Source organism: Annulohypoxylon truncatum (assembly GCF_022578515.1).
Source record: "Annulohypoxylon truncatum strain CBS 140777 unplaced genomic scaffold F4807scaffold_58, whole genome shotgun sequence".
NCBI lineage: Eukaryota > Fungi > Ascomycota > Sordariomycetes > Xylariales > Hypoxylaceae > Annulohypoxylon > Annulohypoxylon truncatum.
Genome location: NW_025953844.1, coordinates 44,761 through 59,507, shown reverse-complemented (window position 1 = coordinate 59,507; position 14,747 = coordinate 44,761). Strand labels below are relative to the sequence as shown.

At 49.7% G+C, this 14,747-nt stretch overlaps 4 protein-coding genes across 4 annotated transcripts; 1 reads left to right on the top strand and 3 right to left on the bottom strand.

Annotated features, from left to right (window-relative positions):
- Positions 1-1,674: 1,674 nt before the first annotated feature.
- F4807DRAFT_447424 (uncharacterized protein) lies at positions 1,675-4,964 on the top strand. Its single transcript, XM_047999880.1, has 5 exons — positions 1,675-2,053; positions 2,116-2,443; positions 2,499-2,944; positions 2,999-3,166; positions 3,218-4,964. Exons 1-5 carry the CDS (start codon positions 1,943-1,945, stop codon positions 4,658-4,660), a joined length of 2,496 nt encoding a protein of 831 aa, XP_047848886.1. The 5' UTR covers positions 1,675-1,942; the 3' UTR covers positions 4,661-4,964.
- A 36-nt stretch (positions 4,965-5,000) lies between these two features.
- Positions 5,001-6,504, bottom strand: F4807DRAFT_472054 (uncharacterized protein; the record flags this gene model as incomplete). The annotated part of the gene is made up of 2 exons (XM_048002983.1): positions 5,001-5,880; positions 6,024-6,504. The coding sequence occupies 2 exons, from the start codon at positions 6,502-6,504 to the stop codon at positions 5,225-5,227; spliced, it is 1,137 nt and encodes a 378-aa protein (XP_047848885.1). The 3' UTR covers positions 5,001-5,224.
- A 759-nt stretch (positions 6,505-7,263) lies between these two features.
- F4807DRAFT_447421 (uncharacterized protein) lies at positions 7,264-10,343 on the bottom strand. Its single transcript, XM_047999879.1, has one exon. The coding sequence runs from the start codon at positions 10,229-10,231 to the stop codon at positions 7,544-7,546; it is 2,688 nt and encodes an 895-aa protein (XP_047848884.1). The 5' UTR covers positions 10,232-10,343; the 3' UTR covers positions 7,264-7,543.
- Positions 10,344-10,801: 458 nt separating this feature from the next.
- On the bottom strand, positions 10,802-13,408 carry F4807DRAFT_334940 (oligopeptide transporter). The gene is made up of 4 exons (XM_047995321.1): positions 13,044-13,408; positions 12,146-12,987; positions 11,134-12,039; positions 10,802-11,068 (listed from the first exon to the last, which is right to left on the bottom strand). Exons 1-4 carry the CDS (start codon positions 13,294-13,296, stop codon positions 10,853-10,855), a joined length of 2,217 nt encoding a protein of 738 aa, XP_047848883.1. The 5' UTR covers positions 13,297-13,408; the 3' UTR covers positions 10,802-10,852.
- Between the last annotated feature and the right edge of the window lie 1,339 nt (positions 13,409-14,747).

Genomic DNA, 14,747 nt, shown 5'->3' with positions numbered 1-14,747 from the left:
ACGAGAGCGATGAAAGAGAAAACGATTACGCCGGCGTACGTGGATCGGACCGGATTACAGAGTCTTAACATCATGATGTTCGCAGCTTGTCGTTTGAGGCAATCTCGGCGACCTGCAATGCAACCCTACCAACTGGGGATTTTGGCGGCAACGACAAGACAGGTTAAGCACGGTGGAGACGAAGCTCCGGGGAAGCGTTGCAATTCGATATCATCGATACCTATTAGGGACATTTTATAAAAACATCATGTTGCCAACCTGTTTAATCGAATTATATGCATACAAATTACCAGGTAGGTGTATTCCCTTAGAGATCGCCAATTCGTTCAAGACGTACATCGAGATCATGTCTACTGTCAACGCCAGCTATTGTATCTAATAGGTATCATCCCCGGATTGTCTTGGAGCTGTCTGTTGATAACTTGTTTAGCCGTTCCACAAGACTGACTAGATGCATCCCAGGGATAGCTTGGACGAATTAGAACATACGATGATAGCTTCGAGGATAGCTTGCCAAGCTGTTGGAGCTGTGGTATCTACTTCTACGTCATAGACAGCCGGAAGCGGAAATTGGAGAATTCCCAAATCTTCGCAAGGGTCCACATACGAAGGCTTAGACACGTGTATGGGGGAGCTAGACACTAGACAGCTAGAGGAGCTCGCGTGCCTCGAATTACCTTGATTCTCTTGACGGGCTGCCAAGACGAAGATACCCTGTTCAGAGCTTGGTGTCTAAAGCTGTCTAAGCTGTCAATGCATTCCGTGCCCCCCTCCGCCCCTGCTTTTGTCCAAAGATATCCCGTGGACAAGGTAGGTAGACACAGACAGATAGGTACCCGCAGACGGGAGATCTGACATGCATCCCGACCCGGGGTACGACCTGTACGATTTGATATGGGATTCTCAGGTGCTTCCTGTGCAATGCCGGTGCCTTGTACAATGCATTCATGTGAGACAGTCCGGTCCAGGTTGTCCATCATAAGCGACTGAGTTCTCGATTGATCCATACCTACCCGGTTCCGCGCGTTTGGTGCAAAAGGGAGATAGCTTCGATTATCCTTGGAATTGACGGCCCTTGAATTCCATGTATGCTAGGCTCTTGCTAGGCTTTTGCTAGACTCTTTCCTGTTCGAGGACGACGGATCTTGAATCTCCCCATCGATCATGACAAGATGACGAATAATTAATTACTAGGCAGCTAGGTAGTGTATATCAACTTTCTAAAAGTCGAGAGCTCAATAGTTTCCATAGTAGCTTGAACTAATATGAAAGAGAAAGAGAAAGAGAGAAAATCTGTTCGACCGTTCCACTGTTAATCGTTGTTAGCTAATGCTGGTGGCTAGTTCAACCGTAGCAGCACCTGCCCGATAGTTATGACGTACTGGACTGGCATGTACGGCCGGGCAACTTTCACGTCATCTACACCTAATGAACCAAGTAAAGGTCTGGACTGGAGAAGGCACGGTCGCAGGTGGGCAATTGCGTCAGAGGAGTACATGCCTACAAACATCTACTTACTATTATTAGTATTCAGTGTGATCTGCCATGTACCTTTTCGTCCGTGATTGTCATTTTATGGCCATTCGTGGAAAGAGCAGGTAGCTAGGTAGCTAATTCCCGGCCAACTGCATGCGATCAGCCTCGAGATCGTTCTTTCATTGAATCATCGCTACATCTGAGCTACGTCAATATATAATATGTACATAACTCCCTTTATCTACATTCCTCTCCCAACCTTCTTTTTTTTTCTTCAAACTTTGTTCGTGTTCTCTCTTCCCCTTACTTCGCCACTTTAATGAGAATTATACCAACTACACGAACTAATATCAGTCCATCCTAATATACCCTCACTTGTGATACCCCTAATCTGCTCCTCTGCTTTGCGCCGCCGCACATTAAATATCCAACAGTTGATATTGAGATACCCTATTCCATCATCACCATGGCGACCGTTAACAAACCGACGGACGTCAAGCAGAAGGAGGCAGATGTAAACCGCAAGCTTCAGATCTACGGCATTATAAATGCATTCCAGATTGGCAAAGTGCCATCGGTAAGTGTTCCTCGACTTGTGGCAAGCTAAATGAGGAACCCGGGCTAACCACAATAACATAGAACGACCAAATCGACGTTGCTTTGAACAGTCTCCTCGAATCGAAAGCGTTGTCGAAGCCTTCAGAGAAGCTTTCGTCGGATGGACGAGAGCTTGTCGCAGATGTCAGGGAGGTGGTGACACAGGCGAAGAAGTTACTTCTATCGAAGAACGAGGGAAATATCCTGCAGGACTTCATTTGGCAGACCCAACAGTTCGACCCCAAGGCCGTGAACGTGCCTAACGCTCCTGTGGATAAGGATACGGTGAAGCAACATGGCGACACAGTTCTCGAGGGGTTCCGTACTCTGGGAACCTTGATTATTACCAACGGCCAGTTCCGCAAGCTCCGTAAGTTGATTATCATCGCTCGTACTATGCACCAGTTTGACTCACAGATTTTCAGTTAATGATGCCACCATATTGTTCCGCGATATTGCTGGGGACGCTGCAACCAATGCGGCAAGCACACTGAAACCTGCGCATGAGGATCTTGCCCAAATCGACCGACCCGCTGAAGACAATGTGTGGCATGAGGCCCCCGATTTCTCCAAGACGACTGTGAAGTCTCAGCTACAGAATATCTACAAGAGTAAACCCGGAGAAGATGCTCAGAAAGTCGTTAGCTCTGGTGCCCAAGCGGCTCAACAGTCTGATGGGTCAGCAACCGATCGTCTCAACGCTGCGCAGAATGCTACGGGCGGCGTTGTGGAGCAGGCTAAGTCGAACGTTGACCCTGATACCCGCGAATCTGTCCAGCAGGCTTCTAAGCAGTATGGCGCTCGTACTCGGCAGTATCTTTCTAAGAAAATGCCAGAGGAGCGTCGTGATCAGACCATCTGGCGTCTAAAGGTATGGATTAGCATGTCCGCATCTCACCGTCAGAATTAGTACTAACACAGTCAGAAAATGGTCGTCGAATGCCAGCAGCACCCTGATTACAATCAAGCCATTTCTACGCTGCTTGACATAGCCGAGCAGTATGGCTCTCACAGCAAGAGCATCGTGGCTGGTAGCACTGGCACTGTCAAGGAAACGCGAACTCACCTTGCCGCTGCTGAAGCTGACTTGAAGGTATGCAATGCAACTCTATAGCTTGAGAGTACGGAACTAATGATATAATAGACATTGATTGAGCGATTTGCCAACGGAACTTCGTCGGACGATCTTTGGTCTTCAATCAACACCATCTACGCGGACGCCGACAAGGATCCCGAATTGAAAGACTGGTTCAAGTCTATTGACTCTTACATCCGCAAATGTCTTCAGCAACAAGGCTATATCATGGAAGATGCTTCGAACGAGGAATGGCGTCGTCTCTACGACCATGGAAACTATCTCCTCCGTGATAAATACAGGAGCCACACCAACCGCATCGTCGACGAGATCAAGTTCTTGGCCAACCAATTCGACCAAGACCCCCAGAACAAGGCATTCGGCGCCTCCTTGGAAAAGCTGTTCAGCGACCTTGGAAATGATGAGCAAGGCAAAGCGGTTTTCAAGCCTCACTTGGTCAAGGACCTAACCGATATCATTATCCCAGCAATCTTTGAGAAGGTTGCCTACATTCCTATTCCTCGCATCGAGTATTCCGACTCCGAGATTGATGCAGTGGTGGAGAACCTCGTGTTGGAGAGCGACAACTTTATGCCCAATGTCCTTGAGGTCGCTAGCGACAATTACTGGAGATTTGGCCGTAAGAAGATTGCTAGCAAGAACAAGAATTCTATCGATGTCAAGGTTACGGGCGTCCAAATGGACTTACGCGATGTCAGCTTCTATGTCAAACGCAAACAAGGCTTTCCCTCTATCACGGACACCGGTGTTGCAAACATCAAGATGGGTGGTGATGGGTTCTGCTTTCGCATGAAGTTATCTACTGCCGACGACAAGGACTCACAGCACCTCTTCAAGATCGACAAGGTTGATGTGGACGTCACGCACCTACAAGTTAAGCTCGTCAGGTCTAAGCATAAGATCCTGTTTGGTCTTTTCAAGCCCGTCATGCTTAAGGTTCTCCGCCCAGCAATCCAGAAGACTGCCGAGAAGGCACTCAAGGATCAATTCAACAAGTTTGATGAGTTGCTTTACCAAATCAAGAAAGAGGCTGATCGCGCGCTGGACGAGGCTCGCTCCGACCCTGGAAACACTCCCAACATTTACAACCGATACATCAATGCTGCACAGAAGCAGATCCTTCAGGGCAAGAAGAAGGCCGAGGCCGTGGCAGCCGACAAGAAGGTCAACTTAGCCGTGACTAAGGAGGACAGTGTCTTCCCCAACATCCACTTGCCTGGTGGCATTAGCTCCAAGGCGACGGAGTACAGAGAGTTGGCTCGCAAGGGCGAACAGTGGGAGAGCCCTATATTCTCCATCGGTTCCGCTTCCAAGAGCACCAACATTCCTTCTGCCCCTGACGTTGTTCGCAAGATGCACGCCGTGAACGACAATACCGCCACGAACGGTAACTACACGAACGGCACTCTCACTAACGGTCAATCTGCAAATGGCAAGTATGTGTCTGGTACCGGACCTACTAGCACGACCGTTCCGACTGTTACGATCTAGAAGGCGTAACGTATATGCCACGACTCTCTTTAGGCACGTCTATGAGTTATGAGGGAAAGTAAGGAAACTTGGGGCAAGGGAATAGGGATCATGCAGTTGCGTCGGGGGATCCGATGATGGTTATACCCGAAGATACCCAGGGGTTCAGAATGACTTCACTTGGAAAAGCTACAATGACGGTAGCACGACGGTGATGATACCTCTTATTGTTATTCTGCTTTAGTATATCCCCTCTCCTTTATCGGACTATCGGATAGGTAGTAATACGCGTAATAATCGGGAATAAACAAGAACTGAAAAGCAACAGTTTTCGGATATTGTGAACATAGGCATCCTAGATGCCAATTTAGATGACGTGACATGGTATTGTAAGAAATCATCCTGTAAGAGAACGTAGTCTCACGAGTTATGGGTTTGTGGAATTTCGATGAATTTGCCGAGATGACTACGCACCATCGTACTCCCGTCACCTTAGCTGACAGTTTATATACCAGAGTATCAACTAATCATATACTATTACCGAAGCTCGCGACGACTTGTTCATCTGTGGTTTCCGAAACCGGCTCAGTCAACCTGAGTTTCGTCACCTCCTATTCGACGTCCCGCGAGAAGAACCATAGTATCTGTCTTGATTTCCAGGCAAATCAAGTCGCAAGAAGGAGGCCCCGGGTGCTTCCGCAAGGCCTCCCGAAACGCGAGCCACATAGCCCGCGATGCCGCCGGGTCCCTTCCGCCCCTCATCTTGTCGCGCGTCTCGAGAACTCGGTACCGGGCCTTGAGCGCGAGATACGCGAAGTCGATCCCGAGCGCGTTGCGCGTCTTAGACTTGGCGAGCTGAGCCCGGAGCTTGTTGAGCCGAGTTGTCGTCTTGGCGTCGGCGGCGGCGGCGACGACGGGGAGAGCGCCTCGCATTTGATAGTGAGGCACGCTGCAGGAGGTGGTGGAGGAGGAGGAGGAGGAGGAGGACAAGGTGTTAGTTGACGTGCTCGCGGACTCGGCGGGAATAGGAGCAGGAAGAGGTGAACGCACCTTCTTCCGGCGCAGCTCGCGCAGGAACGGCGGCTCGCGGTTCCGCTCGAGGCGCGATACGACGCGCTTCATGCGCTTGGCCTCCTTGTCCAGGATCCAGATGAGCGGTATGAAGCGCTCCTTCGCTTGCTGCCAGAAGCGGTGGCATGCTAGCTCTGCGTCTTGCTTGCCGATGTCTACGTCTGCGAGGACTGTGAGAAAGGGGTTAGCAGGTTCTCTTCTTCTTTTTTTTTTGGTCTCGGGGAAGGTGGTTTATGAAGTTTAGGAGTGTCTAGGAAGTTACCACACCCAAAGACAAGCAATGAAAAAAAGGGGACTAAGTAAGGTAACTCACGTTCTCTATCACGAATCACCTCGCCAAGACTCTCACACGCATACTGCGCGGCCCAAAGGTCCTCGCACCTCCTAACTACCCACCCGCCGCGCGCGAGGACCGCGTTCGCGCGGCGCAGGCCGGTCTCCGCCCTCGCTACGTCGGCGGGCGCCAGGTAGTCCACGGCGCGAGGGCCCGCGAGCACGAAGCGCAGCGCCAGAAGCTCCTGGTCGAAGGCGCGCGCGGCGTCGACGAAGGCTATGATGGCGCCGTTGCGCCGGATCTCGCGGTACTTGGGGGCGAAGCCGACGGTGCTGCTGTTGCGGTCTGAGTACGTGGTCGATAGGGAGCGGAGGATGGTGCGCTGGTGGGGGTCGGTGTAGGTGTATGTCTCGAGGTCGGTGGTGGCTTGGAGGGGTTGGGTGGTGGTGGTGGTGGTGCTGTGGAGGACGGGTGTGCTCCAGGAGCGCGAGAGTTTTGGGGCCGGGGGAGGGGAGATCATGGTGATATTTGGCGGATGTTGGGAAGGGGGAGAGGAGGAAAGTGAACCTAGAGAAAGGTGAAGGAAAAGAAGCAGAGTTTTTGGGTGGGGAGATGGGCTGCTTGTGATGATAAGTAGTGAAGGAGCTCGTATTGTTCACTTCTAGGGTGGATTTGAAAATATTGTGACTAGATCGATCTCGGCATATGTCTTTGCTACAAGGCAGCCGGTTCCTTTACGTAGATTCATCTTTTCTCGCCTGTCGTCTGATACCGTTCACTTGTCGAGATTGAAGAGCAAAGAGCAAGGCTTATAAAGGCTTCTTATCACGAGTGATGGGATCGTCTGATCGAGTCATCCTTGCTGGTGAGTTGCTGTATTAACTAGACATAAGCATGTACGAACTGAGAAAATAATTATTCATCTGTTAGACGTGTAGCTATGTTGCTACCTTTGAAAGGATTGAATTTGCAGTGACTGAGGTGAGTTGTCCCTCGAGTCTCACAGATACCGTCCTAAAACAGTCATAATTGGGTGTCTATGGTTCACATATGTTAAGTCATGTTGCAAGGCTAATGGTTGTATCACATCCCCCTATTTCATATCTTCAACGAGAGATCTCAATAACTCACTAAGTATATGCGTCTTCCTCACGAAGTTTTTCTACGCAAAGTAGACCTAATAGCTTAGAGCGATGAGAAAAATATCTGGTTGTATGAGAGTGAGGGTCGACTAGGATGAAAGGCTAAGCGAAAAGGGGAACATTCAGATGACTATCTAGGTGGGATAGCAAAAGTTTGTATTTTCCAGAGGACCAGAACTTCTAGTACGAGACCCGAGGCGATAGCTCGACATTGATACCTGAGCGTACTATCCTGGATTTGGTCTTAATTCAGCTTCATTCATAAACTTCGTGATTTCCTATGCTATAAGTATGGCTAGCGCCCTCTATGCTCTATCATGTCCTATTCACATAGAATAGGCTCACATGCCAGACTCGCCTCCGGGCCATCAATACCCAACCACTTCCATCTGGTATCACCAAGATAGAGCCTATTTGCTATAGCATCTCGCAAAGCACATCGTCTAGCCCCGCCTCTCCGTAGTCCGTTTCTTGCGACGCCGACATTGCTTGCTGCCCTTGTTTTTGGGTCTCTTTCTGTTTTAGCATTTCTAGCATTTCCTCGTATGAACTCCGAGAATTATTCTGGCGCGGACGCTTTTCGACTACTTCTTCTGCCTTCGGGCTCTGTATACCATTTCCTGCCGAGCCTGACAGCTGATTGATAGATCGTGGCTGTGATTGACTCTTCGGTTGGGTTTTTGGTCTGGGCGTTGAGTCTGTTGGTCTCGATCCTGAACTAGGAGTGCAATTGTCGATGACATGTCCGTCTTTATCTCCTGTGATGCGCTCTGTCAATATCTTGTCGGAGCGTTCGTTCTCTGATCTCTGGAAACGCTGTAGCCCTGCTTGGACCGTTTGTCGGGTTGAAATACCCTCCCACGAGGCTGTCTTGCTCCTCTCTATGACGTATTTGTAGTGCGCTTCCCGACCGCTCGAGGCGAAAAATGGCTTCGGCGAATTACGCGGCTGTGCCGCATCATTCTTGATATGCAGCGTATCAAGTGCTTTATATCGATGATGTCCATGAGTCGTAGGAAGTACTTCGTGTCCAGCTTTCTCGAGGGGCTTCACTCCGTCTTCTATCCGGGGGTTGGACGATGTGGCGTTCCTGCGTATTGGACTCGAGCCTTTAGGACATCCAACGGTTCCAGCTGGTGGGCAAGGAGAAGCTAGTTGATGATTTCCTCCGGCCGATACCGTTCTCGAGATGAGTCCTAGCTCTTTGATATTCTTTTTAGGCGATAGGGATATAGAGGTTGTCGAATACGTGTTGACACCAAATTGGGTCACATTAAGCAAACATCGGCCAGGGTTACTAGCTGCATTGTCAGACTGAAGACTATGATTCTTCTGCTTGGATCTCAATGGTGACGTCGTTTCATTCTCGAGGTCTTTCATGTCTTGTGACGAGAGAACAAAATCCTGCGTCGAGAAAAAAGGCATATCAAACGCATCATAATTTCCCGAGGATGGAACGTTTGCAGTTGGAGCCGGAAGCCAGCTACTTGCGTCAGTGGAAAAAGCATTATCTTGGATAGGGTGTGATTTGGGTTTGCTATTTGTAGTAATGGGTGGTAAGCGATTGAGATCCGACGTATTTGATATCGACTTGGTAGACCGATTGTTGCTAGGGGATGAGCGAGTCGGGTACGTGGTTCTCGTTTTAGATGCGCTGCTGCCTATTCCAATGCCAGCAGACTTTGGTTCTTCGAAGAGCTCTCTTACTTCTTGAGAAGGACTCGGGAAGAAGTCTTCAAGATGACCAAGCATGAATAGTTGCGTACTCGTCGGTGGAAGCTCTTCTCGTGTTTTCTGATAGGCGTAGCTTTCGTGAGGGTTGGGCTTGGGTTTAGGCGTGTGAGTCTGTTTGACTAAGAAAGTTGGTGTCTTTAGGTCTCTAGATGGTGCAGGGCTACGTGATTTGAATTTCGGTGGAATAGGGGGTGGCCCCATTGGGGTTTTGGGGTGATGAAAAGATCGTGATATTGACGCTGACAGCTGGTCTCTCCTAGGTGCTTGAGCTGGCGAGTTCACCAAATTTCCCCGATCGGGGGTAGGCTCTTTAGGCGTATTGCTTATTCTTGAATTGACCTTCGTTGCGCTTAATGCTTGGAGTGGACGTTGAATAGGAGACAGCGATGCACTATCCTCTGCCTTCTGTTCTAGCGGCAAATCCTTGACTAGGGTCGGTGATCGAATGCAATCTTTGGATGGCTTTGGTGATGGTTTGTTGTTTGAGGATTCGTGTTCCCTTGATGAGGGCCTTCGGAGGTCTGTATTAGGAACACCCGCCTCATCTCTAGATGAGCTAATAGTCGCATCAATTAACTCATTGAATAGCTCATCGGGAAGCGACTCTATCGTTTCAGGTTCATCTATATCGATGTCTGGATGGTCCGGCGTCGGGCATCTTTCGACTAAATCGTCCACCTCCGGAAGTTGAGGTGTCTCTCCGGCGGTGTCGAGACCCTGAGCTATCTGGGCTGTTTGGGCTGCTGACATTGAATCGCCGATTACCCCTGCAGGGCTCGGACTATGATCCGGATCTGGATCTACACCTAGATCTGCATCCATAGGTACCGGAGCCGGAGCCGGAGCCGGTGCCGGTGACTCTGTCCTTTGCCTTTTCGGAGGCGGCTCGGGCTCATTCTCATCGGATGACGAGGTGCGGTCATTGCGGCCATCGCAATCATCGCTGTCATGTTTACTGACAGCGGGCAAGCTTACTACCGAATTGTCGTGTTTTTTCTTGCTCTTGCCACGAACAAACCAGGCAATTGTATCCTGTGATGGATGGACATCAACTAGCGGCAATCCTTTCTTCTTCTTTTCTGCGCGCTCTTTCTCCTCTTTCTCCCTCTTCCTATCCCGCGCAGCCTTCGCACGAGCCTGGTTTTTCTCCCTTTCGAACTCTTTCCGTATACGATCTTGTTCGAAGAGTTCCTGGCGTCGCTTTTCGGCTTTGGATAACTTCGGTCCCTTATTCGCTTTCTGATAGGCCTTTTTGGCTTGCTTGGTGGTCATGGGCCGTATATTAGAGCGGGACTGAGAAGTGTCCGAGTCGCCATTGATGGCGCCGGGCGCGTTTGGGATGATCGTGAAGGTGTTCTGACCAGGAGCCATTTTTCAATTGCACCTTATCCGTACCCCACGCGATCGTTTCTGATCAACATCATATCGATGATGATAGAATTCGGGTAGCTGATCGGATAGTTGCAGCAAAGAGGCGTCGACTATGAACAGGTGGGGGGGGGAAAGATGTGAATTATTTCGAACCGCGGCGCGTCTTTTGCTGCAGTACTTAGTACTTAGGTACGTATCCGTAGCGTGTAACTGTGTAACCAATTTAGGTACTTCTGAGTTGTCCCACTTTACGCGTACAGTATGCGCACAGTAAATTTGGGTTCAGTGGGGTACATCAGCAAGATTTGACACTGTATCGTGCTTATGCGGCAGGAGCCAATCGAAATAGATCATATCTCATCGGAATAATAAAATGACATATCATATATCAGATAGGGAAGCCGAACAAGCCGACTCGAGGAAGTTGCAAGGTCCTGAAAGTCCTACAAAATTCAAGCTAAACAACAAATACAACAAATTTACTTTCGTTCATAGAAAACATCGTTATAATACCTACTAGTATGAACTAGCATTCAACTAGGGTATCTTCATTATTGTAGTTACTAATTGGCTACATCCGCTGACTCTCAGGGGTATAAGAGGCTTATAAAGGAAAAATGATTAGCAGTAGCCAGCAGGGCAAGCAATGCTGGTACCGAGAACGTCACCCGACACACCGGCAATCTGGAGAACCGCACCGACGACGCCTCCAAGACCCTCGCCTGCAATGAAGCCAGCAGCAACAGCATAGCCGTACAGGTCGAAGCTGCTGAGCTTCCACTTTCGCCATATCCAAGCCACGATGGCACCGAACATGGCTGCCGTCGTGAACACCGGCTGGGATAACGAGTTAGCAAATGTTTCTCGATATGAGGCTTAGAGAAGGGGGATAAAACACTCACATTCGGCAGTACGAAACTCAAGGCTATCGCACCCCAGTTAGGAAGATACTCGCGATACTTCTCGCGCTCGCCTACTAAATAGAAGTGTCTGAATACTACCTGCGCTATGCAGAAGACACCCATGACGATAGAGAATATTCCCGATGTTAAGGGAATGCTGACTGCTGGGTCGGTGACAGCCTGTGCAACTGCGGCCCAAGCAGCAACTGATGGCACAGCGAAAGCGCAATGCTTGGCCTCCGCATCGAGAATGCATGGATAGGCCGAGGTGAACAGGACGAACATGCCAGGAGCGAGGAAGATCGAGATCATCGTTCCGAGACCCTGCGCGTACCATTGCTTGATAGGTGGTGTACCCAGCAAAAAACCGGTGCGGAAGTCAGCTGTGAGTGACGACGCCACGTCGGCACCTCCAGAAGCGAGACCACCAGCAACCAAGTTGACTCGTTGTGCATCTTTGATCGAGAACCCGCTATTCTTGGTGGCAGCACCGAAAATCAGCTGACTGGCCTTTGATGCAGCCGTCAATGGTGTCTGATCAGTAACCGCGCCGATTTGAATGGCCAGGAAAGAGAACATGAAACCCAACAGACAAGCCAGAATTGTCAAGCCAGGATTCATTCCCCACTGCAGAGCGAAGATGACCATAGCGGCGGCGATGGTTACGATGAGGCCGGTGACCCACATCCATAGTGATACCTGGTCCTGCGGCGATGCTGGGTCTTCGATGATGGTCTCAGATGCTTTGACTTCCTTCGCCGCACGCGAGGCAAAATAGTTCGAGTTCTTGCCATGCTTGACTAAAAGGGTGTTGATGTTGGCACAACCCTTCTGCCAAATCACTCGGCCCGCGTATCCGATTACCTTGTATTGGACAAAAAGCTCGGCCATCGATGTGCAAACCATCTAGCAAGTAATGTTAGTAGGTATTCTTGTCCCCCCTTTCTAATTTCTAGAATATATCGGCCGTTGCCTCCGTATATTTGTTTATATATGGAATTGTTTTACTCACTATCATCACGCCAGGCCAAAGTAACCAGTATCTGGGGCTAGGAGTCGTGTGTCCCAAGTTACTCAGAGAGGCGTAGGAGTACCAAGAAGCCCATTGCGGATCATCAACTTGCTGTACACCGACACATGTTCCGTAGTGGACGAGAACAGGTCCTATTATAGCCCATGCGATAAAGGCACCGCCGAATAAGGAGAGCGCCGAGTTCATTCCGATGAGCATTCCACTGCCAATGAAAGCAGGTGTCCACTCAAACCACCAACCCCAACTTTCAATGGTCATCGCCGTAGTAGCGGTATAATCGGACCAGATAAAAATCCAAGTGAAGATGTGCCAGTCGTATAAGATTCCGACAGCATAGTAAGATGCCACGCGCTGGACGAGAGCAACAGTGAAGGCCAAGCCGAGCGCCTTGAGTTTACTCAAAGCTTCCCTGGCACCGGCGGCGCCGGCATGCATCGATCTGATAGTTAGAGCTACAGCCGTGGCGGTCGGGAAAAGCAGCTTCAATTCTCGGGCGACCTGGATGATAAAGAACTTTCGAAGAGGAGTGACGAAGAAGAGGCCGAAGAACGAGCACACGAGAGTGATTGTGAGAATAGCGCCGAAGTCATCTTTGGGATTGCCTACTTCTGCCCCAAGTTGGTACATCGCAGGAATGCCGGCAACAAAGATACCAGAAATTCCGCCAGCACCCGTCGCCGCGGCTTGAATAATTGAGTTTTCTTGAGGTCCGAAAGAACCACCGATGATAGGCAGGTTGGTCTTCGAGCAGATCTTAATTATGCCGTATCCGAAGATAGCTCCGAACATAGAAGCCGCGAAGGTAAACCCAGTTTTCAAACCTGGGCACGTTAGGAGACAACACAGCTAGAGAACTTTTCGAATCGAAGATACTCACCCAGGTACAAGTTAGAAGCATTGACAAGACAACCTAATACGATCCCGACGATGACGGCGCGTATCGTGAGAGGGTTGCGGTGGTCGACGATGCTGCCGTCCATCTTCAGGGGCACGTAGAGATCAAGCTCAGGCTCAATGGATTCCGAGTCAATATCTATAGCATCGACTTTCTCGTTGATTTCTTTCTCGAGTGCCGCCGTCTTGACCGTAGGGTCGGCGACGTCCGCCGGACGGGTTTCAGTCGAAGCCATGGTTCCTGTCGATAACGTCGAGTATGAAGATAGGTTGGTCGACTAATTGTTGTCAGGTTGAAAATTTCAAAGGTTGAAATCCTAAGTTGTAAAACTTGACTGATCGATACACACGTCCTTTTCCTACGTGTCGTATCGTGCGACTACAGCAAATTAGTTGCCCAGATACACCTTCGAGTACCACGAAGGTGGCTTAAGTCTAAAGACAAAAGCCAAGCGACCCGATGGATTGGGTGAATCGAGATACGGAGGACTGGTCGTATCGCATCTGGCGAAAGAGGATGATGCGCTTCTTTAATATGGCCCAACGCCAACCAAGATTACCCTCCCCCCATATCTCACGTCGCACCGGAAGCACCGTGCAGCAGCCGTCATTGCGATATAATCTACTTAGCTAGCCAAGGTATGCTCTAAGTTTCGGTTGGGGCCGTTGGTGTCATGCACGACGGCGCCGTCTAGACTCTCAGATGTTAGTCCGATCCACCTCCAGAGATAAGCAGTGAAACGTTCACAAGGACTCTTGCCAACCCTGGACCAGGACATGTGCAAGATCCACAGATACGAGTCCCATTAGAACCACACGATGTATTCCCCGAAGAATCTGGTCCAGTCGATAGAGAACGGACAATAAGGATTTAAGAGCCATATCGGGAAGGTGAGGGTAGCAATCAGCTCAAATGGATACCCTAGATGCACATGCTTCCACGCTACCACTTCCCAGGTATGTATGTCCAGCTGTCTCGGGAAGAGAATTAACCGCAATTAGCCGTGTTTTCGCCTTTGTTCGAAGTTTGCGCCAAATGCGTATGCATAGTATATACGGATCGACGACTCCTCTATTTCAGAAGCATTTCCCATTATTTGATTTGGCTAACAATATCGGCGCAAACATAACCACCAATTACCCTGACATCTCTATACAAAGTCCTCTAGCTTGGACGAACTAAGTGATGAGCCGAAGCCTGCCTCCTGTCATAATAAACCTATTATGTATTAGGTTGACCAGCATCCCATCCCGGGAAAATTAACTGATTGGCTCTCTACGAATAAATGCGTGCTCCAGGGATTGGTATTCAGGCCAAGGCGACATGGGCCGGATTAGTCCAAGCCTAAGATAACGCCGCCGAATATTCAATAGAGTCAAGTCGCCTAACCCAGGCCATACCATGCCATGTCACCACGGGCCTATCGTTTACCTTCGCTACTATTCCCCGCTTAGACGCTGAGCATACACGCGACATCAACTTTATCTAGGTCACCCATCATACCATCTATCACACAAAGTGTCCGACCACGTCGGTGATGGAGCAAAGGAAAATTGCAACGGCTCGACGATCAAACAATCTCTAGACATGGAGAGCTTGGACCGAAAGAGGAGAAACAACCCGGCATTGCTCTGATTGGGCATTGCCCAGTATTATCCAGCCACGCTACACAGATTCTAACCGTGA

Bases quoted from the DNA above. Each gene is read 5' to 3' on its own strand.
- F4807DRAFT_447424 (XM_047999880.1), top strand. From the start codon at position 1,943: ATGGCGACCGTTAACAAACCGACGGACGTCAAGCAGAAGGAGGCAGAT. The intron at 2,444-2,498 runs GTAAGTTGATTA...ACAGATTTTCAG, and splicing joins CGGCCAGTTCCGCAAGCTCC to TTAATGATGCCACCATATTG. The intron at 2,945-2,998 runs GTATGGATTAGC...TAACACAGTCAG, and splicing joins AGACCATCTGGCGTCTAAAG to AAAATGGTCGTCGAATGCCA.
- F4807DRAFT_447421 (XM_047999879.1), bottom strand. From the start codon at position 10,231: ATGGCTCCTGGTCAGAACACCTTCACGATCATCCCAAACGCGCCCGGC.
- F4807DRAFT_334940 (XM_047995321.1), bottom strand. From the start codon at position 13,296: ATGGCTTCGACTGAAACCCGTCCGGCGGACGTCGCCGACCCTACGGTC. The intron at 12,040-12,145 runs GTGAGTAAAACA...ATTACTTGCTAG, and splicing joins TTTGGCCTGGCGTGATGATA to ATGGTTTGCACATCGATGGC. The intron at 11,069-11,133 runs GTGAGTGTTTTA...TCGTTATCCCAG, and splicing joins TGAGTTTCGTACTGCCGAAT to CCGGTGTTCACGACGGCAGC.